This window comes from Synchiropus splendidus, chromosome 1, assembly GCF_027744825.2.
Source record: "Synchiropus splendidus isolate RoL2022-P1 chromosome 1, RoL_Sspl_1.0, whole genome shotgun sequence".
Classification (NCBI taxonomy): Eukaryota; Metazoa; Chordata; class Actinopteri; order Syngnathiformes; family Callionymidae; genus Synchiropus; species Synchiropus splendidus.
The window spans coordinates 64,934,953-64,948,689 of NC_071334.1; the positions used below are offsets into that span (position 1 = coordinate 64,934,953).

The window sequence follows — 13,737 nt, forward strand, 5'->3', positions numbered from 1 at the left end:
AAATATTCATCTTTCCCTCTGCAGTGCCATGGCAACAGCCGTTCACAGACCACGCTCTTCCATCGATGGGTGGAGATGTGATGGGATATAGCGCCATCTTATGGTGAAAGGATGAACTCCTCAAGTTGAGTCAAGAATAGTTTCAATGGTTTTCGGGCTTTATTTATTATTAATCTATGATAAGACTATGTTTTCTTCCTCAAACCAATTCATTCTTGCAAAACAATATGGAAAGAAATGGAGCTGCTGCTGCTTCTTTCCATCCCAGGTTATTGGTAGTCCAAAATGAAAACACCTTCACCTTCACCTTCACCTTCTTCTGCCGCTTATCCGGGGTCGGGTCGCGGAGGCAGCATTCGGAGCAGGGAAGCCCAAACTTCCCGGTCCGCACAAACCTCCTCCAGCTCTTCCCGGGGGATCCTGAGGCGTTCCCAGGCCAGACCGGAGACATAATCTCTCCAGCGAGTCCTGGGTCTTCCCCGGGGTCTCCTCCCGGTAGGACATGCCCGGAACACCTCCCCAGGGAGGCGTCCAGGGGGCATCCGGATCAGATGCCCGAGCCACCTCAGCTGCTTCCTCTCGATGTGGAGGAGCAGCGGCTCCACCCCGAGCTCCTCCCGGATGACCAAACTCCTCACCCTATCTCTAAGGGTGCACCCAGCCACCCTGCGGAGGAAACTCATCTCAGCCGCTTGTAGCCGCAATCTCATCCTTTCGGTCACTACCCAAAGCTCGTGACCATAGGTGAGGGTGGGAACTGCACCAACCCGTCTATCAATCTCACGCTCCCTTTTTCCCTCACTCGAGAACAAGACCCCGAGATACTTAAACTCCGCCACTTGAGGCAAGAACTCTCCACCGACCTGGAGAGAGCAAAATGAAAACATTAGATTATTATGTTATGTGTAGCTTCTGATTCCCTGGAGGAGCAGTGTAGTTTATTTGTCTCCGACAGGTTCCCACCTGACTTCAGCTTTGTTGCAACAGCCCCTGGATCACTGGTATAGCTTGTCGCTGAACTGGTTCGGCACAATAGAAATGACCTCCATCCGCATCAGATGTTTGCCTGGAGTTTGTCCAACAGGCGTCTGATGTAGAGTCTGGTCAACGTTGTAGTCGTCATGTCATCCTTGAATGCCTTTATTGAAGGCGGTCAGCCAACTCCAATAAGCTCCAATAATTCCCTGCATGGCTTTGTTCAGCCTGCTATTATCCTGATCTCCAAGTATTGGCATATTGGCAAGCAGGTGTTGGAACCATGTGAGGCAGTCCTCCAAAGAGTTGACCACAGCACTTCATGAGGCACTGACACGAAGGCATTGGTCAGGTCTACGAGGACCTCACGCAGATCTTTAGTTTCCCTCCTGGGGCAGTTGGTTCAAGTGTTAAACATGGCATATTCTAACACCGTGACAAGAAGGGTTATAGACTAAAAGGGGTACATTTTAAATTGTGCACATCTTTAAAAGGTTCATTCTGCCTTAATTTCTCATTGGTACCAGAAAGCGACAGAGAAATATGAGCAGATTTTTACATCAGCTCACACAATGTAAACTCTAAAACACAGTCTTTGAGTGACTCTGTGGAAACATTTATTTTCATCATTATGAATTGGTATTTGATCCAAATGTTGCCAGTTCAGGCCTTGCGACCACCACCTATAAATAAAACACTCGGGAAAAAATCAAGTTGGTTTATTTAAATAGAACTCTATTTCAGATGTTTCACAGGGCAAAAACACACTAGTGCAATTCGACAGACATGAAAGAAATTAGACACAAGACCAAAAAAATAAAATGACAATTCATACCATTTGCAAGTCTATGTCATCAACTACGTGGTCCCAGCTTCAGTTGGTAGTTGCAAATATCTTTTTTTTTTGCAATCGTCAATTCAAGTAGTTGTGTTTTTAAACAAACACCTGCTTATTTTGTTTCCATTTCATCATTAGACGCCATCATCTTCTGCAGCTCTTCCAAACATGGCCTGATGGTTTGGCTGTGGAACTGAGCCATCTTCATTCTGAGGACACAGAGACATCAAGACACTCCGTTTAACTGTTGCAGACTTTGCTGAATACCATTTGTGTGCTTGCAGGAGAAAGTGGACCACGTTAGCACAGGTGGCGCAGCACCTAGTAAAACTTAAAATGTCTACACCAGTGGTTTGCAACCTTTTTTCAGCCATGAACACAAACAACAACAGAGACATATTTACTAGCTGGTGATACAGTACAACACTATATGAGTATGTGTCTGCTGCAGATGGCAACATTAACTCTCAAGGGCCCATGGACATGAAGAAATAAGCCTTGAAAAATATACTGTACTACTGTACTGGGCCTAACAAAACCAGTTGCAGGTACTGCCTCTATGTGGCCATCAGGAGACATGACACACCCTGAGAATCCTGTGTCTTGATAGGAATTCTCTTGCACTGACACAATAAATCTGTGGCATCTGACAGTAATGTTTTGTAAAAATTATACATATAACGCTCCTGAGGCATATCCTGTTTTTTTTTTATAAATAAATAAATTCTGCAAGCTCATTGCATATGTTTCTGAAAAACGATTAAATAGAGACAATGTTTTTTTTTCCTCATACATATTCAATGTCACAATATTTCAAAATACAGCAGGAACTGTGTGTTGACATGCTGAGGTTGTGGAGAAAAAATGTACAGAATGAGACCTGTTTTTAAGCAGATATATATGAAGGCAAAATCAAAATGAATAGTTTGTTGTTGGTACACAGCTTCAAAAGCACAAAGAAAAATCTGAAACCAGTTCTCATTTAAAAGTTGAAGCCAGGGAATCTTTGTTTGCAGCTGCTGAACGCAACTTATAAAGTACCTTGCAATCTAACTTAGTTACTTTTAAAATCTAGTAATCTGTATAGAAACCAAGTAACTTTTCAAGGCAGTAATTCGGAGTGACAGGGTAAATACTGGTACGCAGCCAGAAAGACACCACAAGTGTTTACCTTCGCAGTAACTCCTGTCCTCTCTTCGGTTCGGGTTGAAAGTGCTGCAGTGCAGTGAGGATGTGTGCTGCTAAAATGTCATAACACTGTTCCCTCAGAACATTATGGTTTGCCGTGTCCCACTGTGGAAGCTCGCTGGTGTACCGCCACGCCACCAGGGCGTGTTCCAGCACACAATCCCACTCTTTGTTCCGGAGAAGAAGTTGGCCCCACTCATAACAGGACACCTGGAGAAACCAGAGGGGGGGAATGAATTGCCTGACGCCATGGAAACAAACTCGACCGACTTACTTTGAATGCCACGAGGTGCTGATAGGCTTTTCTGTAGCAGTGTGCATCTCGGTTTGAGCCAAAACGAGAGTAAGGGATGGACCGGTACACGTTGGCTTTTTTCAGTTGCAACTCTTCATGAAGATACTTGAGGTCAAATGCTATCCTGGACTCTTGACTCTGGATGAAGCGATTTCATGAGGATTAATGTCCCATAAATAACGTTACACAGCAAAAATGCAACAATGAAAAATACCTGTTCAACTGAAATGAGGGATTGAATCAGCTGGATCAGCTGCTGCGTGGAGAGGGCAGTGTGCTGCTCATACATCCTCTCACAAGGTTCCGTCCTCCCGCTCCACACCCCTTCACCTGGCAAATCCACTATCAAGAAAAAAAAAAAAGGCAATTTAGTGAGAACCGAAATCACAAAATGAAAAACTTTCAGAGCACGTCTTGCGCTGCCGCCTGAAAACAATATAGAAAGGCCAAAGAGCCAACCCCCGGATACTTGGTAGGTTGCACTAGGTGACGTGAAAATGTGTCTTTCTATCCCAAATAAATAAGAAAAAAAACATAGCTACTTGCTCTGTGTCTTGTTTACTTCCAGCTGACTAATGTATATGCTGATGCATTAAGTTGTGGATGCGGATTCTATCTAGATTTTTGTTTCTGTAGGGCCAGTTTTCTGAAAGTTGCTTCACCAGGAGTGGACAGTTCATTCCCTCAGGGGCAACATTATATATTGTGAATATAGTGTGGGGCCATCGAGTCAACTCGAACTGAAGCAAAGAATGAATGTAACATCATTGTTGTAACATATTCGAAAACCAGGAGAAGCTACGGGAATGCTGTATATCAGTGATTTGATTATGTTTTGTTTCATTTGATACACATTTTATCAAAAATATTTTCTGTATAAATCATAAGAATTGGAAGATGACAGTGTTGACAGAACTGAATTATAGGTTAAATCATGCAATCATCATGACTTTTTACTTTAACCAATACTTTCTATTCATTTAGCTTGAGGGACAAGAAATAATAATCTTATTTAATGTAAAAAATTATTCCGATTAATAGCTCTGAGCAAAGAAAAAAAAATTGGGGGAAACTTATTATAATTCTACTGCATTAAAACACAATAAAATTCATACAGAAATGAGTGATGGAAATCAGAATATAACCTTTCACAGTTGGACCTTACGTAAACACAGGAAAACGGTAATAACAAAGTATGCGTGTTCATGTGAAAACAGGGGTAATGCTATAACTTGCATGGTTTTATTACCATTAAATCATATGAAAACATTTTACATAGAGCTCATGTTTAATGCTAAATTCAGGTTGGAAAGAATACAGTACTGTGAATAGCAAAGTGTAAGTAACAAGACCTTTATTTTCCACTTGATCTGTTCTGCACAGGATTTTATTGGTTCATTATATGCAAATGAGCAAATGAATGGAAAGGCGTTTACTCACCACTTAACATATTTATATACTATATATATATATATATATATATATATATATATATATATATATATATATATGTGTGTGTGTGTGTGTGTATTGTGTATATACACACAAACATCAAACTGCTACCGTTTACCTTTCTGGACCAAAGTCACCATGTTAAGTTGAAGAAAACTTTTGGTGGGTTTCACTCACGTGACTGTCGCTGTCTTGTGCTGGCAGGTCTGGCTGCTCTCACGGGCGACGCGACCACTCTGGAACTTATGATCTCTTGGTAGGATCGCCTCATCCGCGCTGCAGATCATTCAAAGAAGCAGAAACTGAGTGAATAAACTTGCCATTCAAGATCAGACGGTTCATAATTCGCGTGTTTTAGAGTAGACATCCCAACTATCCGTTTCTGTTGGCGTTCGAACGAGCGCGAAAAGGGGGGCCGCCTAAAGAAAGAGAGCCGATTTAAGGATGAAAAAAGAGCGACATACCTGCGATCTTTGGCTGAGGGGCCGGTATTTCCACGAGAGCTCGTCGTGGCTGACAAACCGCTGCCATTGCGACTAAAATAATCGGTTAAACCACGTAGCTGAGAGGGGTTGGAGCTATTGTTGGCCAAAGTTTAAAGCCCCTCCAGTGCGCTTCACCTCCAAAATACGGCTCCTGACTGGGTGAACTCGTCCGCGTGTTAAGAGCCAAGCACTTCAGTTCTGTAAATATATTGCAATTACAATCTACCTACGCTACGTGAGGCGTCCTCCCTGCGATGTGAATGAAGAGAGCGAAACTTTTGTCTGCGGCTGCTTGGCTGCTCGGGAGGCGCGCGCGGCAGCAGTGAGCGCGCGGGCGTGGTGAAACTGCGTCCCAACGTCTGATTGGTAAACGTCATCGTCAGCGAGGAAGAGGCGCCGAAAATGCAAATGAGCGTGTGGGACAATGAGAAGTGAGGGAAAACTCCTGCGTCCTCCAAGCCGTGGTTTTATCACGTCATTGTGCGTGAAATGATAGCTTGCATTTTGTGCCATTTCCATGGGAAATGTTTAAAGCCTCTGCTTGCGCATTTGAATTTTGGCCCATTGAAGGACCCATAGAGGCGAGTTATACTTCTATCATTCATTTTGGAATTGCTATATTGAGCTTAAGTTCCTATTTCAGACAGCCTTATTTTATTTCAGAATTTTATTTATTTAACTGAATCGCTCTATTATTGTATTAAATTTTTGAAAATAGCCTTATTTTATTTATTTAACTGCATTGTTGTTTGTTTTACATTTTTGAATCTGAAGCTTTATTTTATTTATTTCACTGTATTGCTGTATTTGTTTGACATTTTTGAATAACGCACATGGCCTAACTGGTTTGCAGATGTGCTTGACTTTTACTTTTGGATTTCATTTATGAAGCACAGTTCACCAATAAAAAAATGGATGTCAAATATTCTCTTCTTACTGTATGCCATTGATTTGTCATGCACTACAATTTTTTAACATTCTAGAACTCAAATTCTTTATCAGGAGACCTTTAGCAGACATGACATAAAAATGCGATTAATTCGATTAATTTTTTAATCATCTTTTTCATTTCAAGAACTGGCATCTATCACAAATTTGCAGCTGTCAAGCCAATTCAATGACACACTACTGCCATATGTGGCAAATGTATTAATACTGATCGTCTTGTGGCCCAGATGTGTGAAAGTTTTAGCTGCCCTCAAGGGGGCGCTCACGGCCCAACTATGGGCCTCGACCCTACGGCTCAATCACTAACTTTACCGTTCTTCTTGTAACTCCACCTTGATTCATTTCCAACACCAAAACACTAAAAGATCAAAGGAAGATCAAAGGAACAAAATCAGAGACAAAGAGAAACCATTTTTTAATGGGATCATTGAAGAAAAAGGAAGTTTTACATCTTGTCATGAGACAAAACTGCATTTTCCATATATTGTGTAGAATAATACTCCATTCAAGCACAGGATTGACCCCAAGGACAGATAATAAAAGACAAAAGCATGTAAAAATAAATCGAATCGAACGTCAGTCATTAATAGTGATATATATATATATAATTTTTTTTTCTTCTTTTCTTATCTCGAGGGTAAACTTGGTTTAACAGTGCTCAGGCTCTCCTGAAAAGATCTAGGTGAAAAATGAGGCAATGATCAATGCAGTGCAATTTCATTGTCCCTGTATTTCTTATTCCCCTTCACTTTGTTTTTGACATTAATAATTCTTATATAAATAAAATAACAATATAACCATTTGAGTTCAAAATTTACAGTGACAAATTGACTGTAACAATATATCATATAAACTGCATTATCGAACTGAATGAAAGCAAAGCTTTAAGCCCTATATTGTGTATTGGTAATTGTGATGTTTATTTAAAACTGCTACATCAAATAAATATGTGTTTATGTACATTATAAACATTATTTTAAATATAAGTTACATAATGCACAGATAAAAGGGTCTCAATAAGGTATGCATGTAAGCTATATTACAAAGATCAATATTATGGCTTGTAATAATAAACATTTCAATATTCTCCTAAGAAAAAGCAATAGAATTCTGGCAAATTAGTTGTTAGGTCTATCTCCCTCTTTAAAGTAATGCCTTCTCTGCACATTGTTTGCTTGCGTTAATACAGACTTTTTGATATGGAGGCTGTTGTGTCTTTTTTAAAACTCAAAATTGTGACTTTTCCAGTCATCAAAATGTACTAAGCTTAAAGGCAGACTTCTACTGACTGCATAGGCCACACAAGACAGCAAAGGTAGAAGCCTCTACTTACTGAGCAGCGTTTTAAGAGAGCGGGTGAGTGCGTTAGCGATGGCCGACATTGTACTTGAGTGGCGGACAAGGGCTTTCACACTGTGCTCCCCTGGTGCTCCCACTGTGGCAGCCTCCGCGGCTTTAAGTAAACATATGTAGTTCATAACAACCTCATCCACCTTAGCCACAACCTCTCTTTGTTGATGTGAGGCTGAAGTACCGAGGCCCTTCACCAAACACATACAAGCTTCGCAGAGACAACATAGCACCTGAAAGCTGCATGTTACAGCCAGCAGCATCTCTTCCGGACTGCTGTGCGCTTGCGACATTCTGCGACAAGCTCGCCCCAATTCTTTTGACTCGACAGAAAGAAGCTGCTTGTACTGGGAGACGTCTTGGATTGGCATCTGGGCTCCTCGATCACAGCGACCCACACTAGACCGGACAAGAGCGATGAGCTCACTAGCGTCACGACGGACGTCGGTGAAACCAGAAGGGTAGCTGTACATGCGATCCTTGAGTGCATTGACTCTTGCAAGCCGGTCACTGAAGCTCATGTTGTTGAGGACTTCTCCGTAGAGCTGCTCCCCAGCTGCATCCAGCGTTGAACCACAGGGGAAAATAGCCAAAGCTGCAGGACAGTCATTGTCAATCTCGTTCGATAAGCGGCTTCGTCTGGGTTTCTCCCACTCAACGTCGTCCTCTTCCCCTTCACTTTTCCGTTTAAAGAAACAGTAGCTAAAAGGACCATTGCATCTCCATGGGCTTGCATCGAATTTCTGAGAGCTCTTTATTTGTTTGTGGTCTTTGTGCAAAGGAAATGCGACGGACGCTCTTCTACTGTCAACCCTGCTGCCTGAGGGCCAGCAAGTGGTGTGGGAGGACACCGAGCCTTGAGAGTAGCTCTTAGAAAGCCGCTTTCGTGCCGGCCGCCGCTGCACTTTGCTGTCTGCCTGGGCTGGGTGTGAGGGTGACAGAGGCTGCTGGCTGCGACTACGAGATGGCTTTTCAAACAGTACATCTACGCTACAGGAACTGGCGGTAACATTGCTGCAGCTACGTTTCAGCTCACGACCCCTTTGGAGGCTGTTACACAAGGGCTCAGTTTGTGTTGGGGTTGGCGTCGCCGCATGGATGTGGTTATGATTTTGACGCGGCTGGATCGGATGCAAGAAGTCTTGTGAACATCCTAAACTGTTGTAGCTTGTGCTAACATGCTGTGGTAAGGACGAAAGAGGTGGGGGAGACTGTGGAGGAGGTGGCGGGGTGATAGGGGTCGGGGAGGCAATGCTTGTTCTACTGGTAGTAGAAGTCTGCTTGGAAAAAGCTGAGGGGTGGTCCCCTCGTCCCAGTGAGAGGCTGATGGGATCGCTTCGTGTACCACTCATACTGGAGGCAGGAGAAAAACAAAGATTATCATTAGGGTGACAATGAGGCGACTGGCGAACTGACTGTTTCACTTGCGAGTCTGATCTAAACCAGTCCTCTGGGCTTCCGCCTGGCTGACTTTTTGAGCGGGGTGGAAGGCGACTGGGAGTACCGTCACGATTGCTGCCAATGTACCCTTCCCTCTTGCAAATTGAGAGGAAATGGTCAGGGTCCATACCACTTCTCTCTAGTTCGCATTCAAGTCCAGAGAAAGAGCTCCTTCTCTCTGATGTGGCATGCTTCACATCCAGACAATCACTGGGTCTCTGAGCATGCGTTTCAGGACTTCGTTTGAGTTTAGCAGGAAGTGTGGCGGAGTAGTACGGTCGTGGGTTTCGGTTTGCGTTGACTACACTCGGGCTTAAAAAAGGAGAGGATAATGAGGAGGGCATACAAGGGCAGCGAGCATTCCCTCTATTCCTAACCATCTCTACCAACTGAGGATTACTGGTGATGTATCGGCGGGTGTCCTTTTTCACGGCGTTACCCATACCTGCGCTGTGGAGCTTCCCTCCCTGATGCATTTGACTGACTGTCAGATAGTTTATCAACTGTCTGTAGGCCTCACTGCCTTCTTTATGGCTCAGGCCCTTTGAACAGGAATTTTGTTTAGCATGCAGTTCATTGAGGGACCTTTTGCTTCCAGTACCTGTGGTCTCTTTGTGTTTTGAAGGCATAGCTGCTCCTGCAGCTGGTGGGTGTATGTTTGGCAGCATTTTCCGAAGCAGGGCTGGGTCTGCATGTGGATGAAGATCCTTCCCATGTGTGCCTAGGCCAGGAATACCGTGGGCCATCCCTGGCTTCATATCCTCATGGTTTAGCACTCTGAGTAATGAAGAGGACGAACTAGAGAGCGGGTGTCTCTGAAGGTGCTGTTGTTTGGATTCAACAGTGCCTGGGCCGAGTGGCGAGTCTGTCGGGGTTACACACACGCTACTATTTGTGCTACCGCCAGCATCCAGTGATGAGCACAAAGAACCTTGAAGGGAACTTTGGGTTTCGTTTTGCAAATTCGAAATACGCTTGGCCAGGTGGTACTCACACAGTCGGGCTACGCTCTGCTGGCGTGAAATGGTTGGATGATCATTTTGTATGTCAGTTCCCTGGTCGCCAACGCCGGCTCTTGATTTCTTGGTTGGTGAGAGCAACGACGCTACAACAAGATGTTCATCATGCTCAACAGAGGGAGCCGCCCCATTTTCAATGTCCACGCTGCCTGCCAAACGGTCAGTGTGAGACGAAATCGGGCGCGGTATTCTATGATGCGTGAGGCTATTTGTTCCAAGGCCCTCGGTGAGAGAATTGTCCGTTGTTAGAGAATTCTGTCGTCTTTGGAGTTGGCCTCTCTCACTGAAGGTAGCGCTCTGATTCAATTCTAGATGACTGCTTCTCTCGCCACAATACCCCTCCCTGGTGCTGAATGTGTTGTACTTTCCGCTAGAATCTGCAGATTTCCTGTGATGTTTGCCACCTGGTGTCGTAGAACTTGGACGCTGTAGAGTGGAGGCGTGGTTCATTTGAGGCCCAACGGTTAGTAGATCTTGGCCTAATGATGACGTTTCAAAATGGGGGCTTCGTCGCGGTGGAACCACTGGGGGCTGGAGATACTTTGATGAACTGCGGGGCTTCTTCGGAATAGTTCCCCCTGTACACGGGGAAACCGGAAACTCTGTTTTCTCTTCCAGCAAAGGTTGGTATCCTTCCCTTGTAGCAACTAGCAGCCGCATGTGGCTCTCACTGTGCCTGTGAGATCCGGCTACGTCACACATTTCTGTGATTTCAGAGGAATTTGTCTCATTGCCGGAATCTGAAGAAGATTGCGGACTAAGGCCTTGTGATGTGTTTCCACCTGGAAGACAGAAGTTAGATATAAATGATGCCATTCCAAAATTAGAGAATGAGGAATCTAACTACATGGCTATAAGCTTTTTGTTTTGACTCTTCGTTAAAAGGCATTACGCTTCATTTTTCCTGACTTAAATTGGACTGTCAACTATAAAATGTCTAGTATTATAGCAGGAATATGACATGTTAATGACGTGATTTAGCATCTCACTAACCTGGATTGTTGGTGGGTGGAGGAGGAGGAGGTCTACGCTCTGAGATTGACAGATCCTCAAGTCTCTGTAAAGTGTTCATAACTGCATTCTCCAGCCTGTCGCCAGCTTTACTACCTTCCTCGTGTGTGGGGACGGCATCAATTAAGGATACTGGTAGGTCATCATTGTCACATGTGCTCAGTGGTCTGCCCTCCGGCGTTGCGTCCTCATCCGAACTGTCTCGGAAGCCAGGTGGCGGGGCAGCAATCGCGAGATTCAAGGACTGCAGCAGTGTGTCATCCTCATCTTCATCGATGCTGTTGTCACCCTCGGGGGGAGGCAGAGATGTCAGATCAATGATGTCATCGGTAGACCCCGAAAATGAAATGAAAGTAGCTTTTCCTGCAGCTGCGGCTGAGCCGCTTCCCTGGTTATTGCAGTTCCTGTCTCTTCCTGCACGTTCGTTGCATAAGGGGGTCCCGACTGAGTCTTCTTCACAGGAAGCGTCATCGTCGTCTTCCGCATCGTCTGTTGTGTCACGATATAAAAGATCTCGAAGGAGAGGCTCCTCACCTTCCTCAGTAATGATGATGTTGCTATAGACATGGGTCAAGTCACTGAACTGAAATGGCATCCTCTCTTGTGCTTGATAGTCTGAGTTGTTGTGCAAGTAGTGGGGTCTGCGCTGGGCTCTGTCTGGACTCTCCATGAGTCTTTCATAGCCCACATTCTTGGGCTTTTTTAAAGGTGGATCTCCCCCAAATATAAATGAGACTTTGGCAGTTCGCGGCGAGTCTTGAACTTTGTGCCTGGTTGCAGGAGGAAGAGGAGGAGGTAACGGACTTCTCTGCGTCCTTTGCTCGCTATCGGGGTGGTCGTAGGAGTAGGATGAAATACAGTTTTCAACAGGGGTGTTGTCTGGATAATCCTGGCTGTAGATCTCTGGTTGTCTGAAGGACGGCTCCTCCTCCTCCCCGAAAGATGTGCTATACGGCCACTCCAAGATACGATCCTGACCTGTTGGCAGTGACAGTTGGTTAAAGAAAAGCAGTTTCCATTCCAGCTCCAGTCTCAGAACTCACAAGTGTCATCCGCTTCAGTGCTGTTGCAGTGGGCCATATTGAAGATAGACCGTCTAGCATCCACCAGGAGGCGGTAGTAGCCAGCTGTTAGACAGGCCAAGTACATTGCATCGCTGGATTCCATGATCAGCGTGATGGGCTGCAGATATCAATTCAGAATTGAACATCTGTGCACTATATGTTCACATTGTGAAACAATTCATGTTACGCTTTAGACTAGGTACATATATCACCATAAATAAACGACTTATTTATTAGAGCTTTTGTGTATTAATAGCATATCAGCCAGTTATTTTGAATGACAAAGCAGTTATTAGCATGGATTATGGTCTATCCTCACCAAAAGTTCACTAACAACACCATAGTTACCAGTTATTTCCACGTAAAATCCTAGTAAATAATTTCTAAATGTGTTCCCCCAATCTAAAGTGTAACCGCTGTCTAAGTAACTAAGTAAAGTAGTAAGCGCTTTTAAGTTAGCCAAATAAAAATGAAATCTAACTGGTTGAGCGGTGTGTCTGAAGACAAATGAATAACAGATGACAAGAAGTCCGGGGATACTGATCAAGGGCGTCAGTTTGTTTTGAGAAGTTTGTGGGGAAAAAACTATTAGGAAAATTGACTTATGAAATATGGGTTTTGCCTTTGATTCGGAAACTATGAAAACAACTTATTAAATGTTTTAAATGAAATCTACCCTTTTTTTATTTCATTTCCTAAATATATATCCTTTAACTTGAATCCCTCTTTAGTGCTACTTTTTGTCCACTTCAGTCCACCGTAGATCAAGCTACTTGTGCTACTTGACTTGAGGGAAAGCTGTGATAAACAAGAAATATCTTTCTTTGACAGCTAACGGTCAGGAGGAGCTGGCACACCATAGCGAAAGCGAATTGCTTTTGCTGCTTTTCTTCATCTCTTTCGGCCTTTCGGCTAAAGTGCTGACCTACGTAACTGTGTGTCAGAATGTTCTATGCTACTGAAAATAACCAGGGTTGCAAAATTATCCCATGCAAAAAGTTTGCAGGACGTGTCTCCCTGTCCCCTCCAAAACCGACTCCTATGGATGGAACCTTTAAAGTCAGTAGAATTCATAGGTCTCAGACTTTACACTGATCTGGCGATGACTCACAGCAGTCTGAAGATTGTTTGATTTTATTTTAAAACCACTGTTGCTCCTTTTACTGAATTCATTTTTTTTTTAAGTTTACAACAGATATTTGCACAGACACATCATAAAGTCTTTCCTTGATATAAGTATATATTTCTTTAAAAATAACAAAAAACAAAACAAAACAAGACATTGTTTGTAATTTTGTATCTGCTGTAAACCAGAAGAGAGTCAAACTAATCCAGAAATCCAATATCCACAACAATATGTTAGAGGTTTGTATAGAAATACCAATATAACACAGTGTATTTTCTCTCAGTGTATCAACTCTCCTTACCCGGACATCCAGGACATGAAGCTCTAAACGGACGTTTGTCTCGTCCTCAGTCAGTATTTCGATCCGGTTGACATGGCTGAAGTCAGCCAGAAGAGCCACAAGGTTGGTGCGAGCGTTAATGACGTGGCTTATGCCGTATCGAGGGCCCACTAGCAGCGTCACATCCGTCTGTTTTTCCCCTTGCTACGGCATGAAGCCAAAAAGACGCACCATTAAATCAAAATATGACTGACTTCGACCAAGAA

General features: G+C 43.7%; 2 protein-coding genes across 5 annotated transcripts in view; both read right to left on the bottom strand.

Moving 5' to 3' along the window:
- Positions 1-1,722: 1,722 nt before the first annotated feature.
- LOC128746604 (uncharacterized) lies at positions 1,723-5,508 on the bottom strand. Its single transcript, XM_053843775.1, has 6 exons — positions 5,213-5,508; positions 4,926-5,024; positions 3,511-3,638; positions 3,276-3,434; positions 2,985-3,211; positions 1,723-2,022 (listed from the first exon to the last, which is right to left on the bottom strand). The coding sequence occupies exons 1-6, from the start codon at positions 5,277-5,279 to the stop codon at positions 1,926-1,928; spliced, it is 777 nt and encodes a 258-aa protein (XP_053699750.1). The 5' UTR covers positions 5,280-5,508; the 3' UTR covers positions 1,723-1,925.
- Positions 5,509-6,432: 924 nt separating this feature from the next.
- LOC128746585 (FERM and PDZ domain-containing protein 4-like) overlaps positions 6,433-13,737 on the bottom strand; it is a 62,026-nt gene continuing 54,721 nt past the window's right edge. For all 4 annotated transcript variants that reach the window (XM_053843762.1, XM_053843744.1, XM_053843753.1 and 1 more), the window contains exons 13-16: positions 13,493-13,675; positions 12,045-12,183; positions 10,984-11,979; positions 6,433-10,772 (exon numbers count right to left, since the gene is read on the bottom strand). In XM_053843762.1, coding sequence (XP_053699737.1) covers positions 7,507-10,772; positions 10,984-11,979; positions 12,045-12,183; positions 13,493-13,675 — 4,584 coding nt within the window. In that variant the 3' untranslated portion in view covers positions 6,433-7,506. The remainder of the gene's footprint in view (positions 10,773-10,983; positions 11,980-12,044; positions 12,184-13,492; positions 13,676-13,737) is intronic.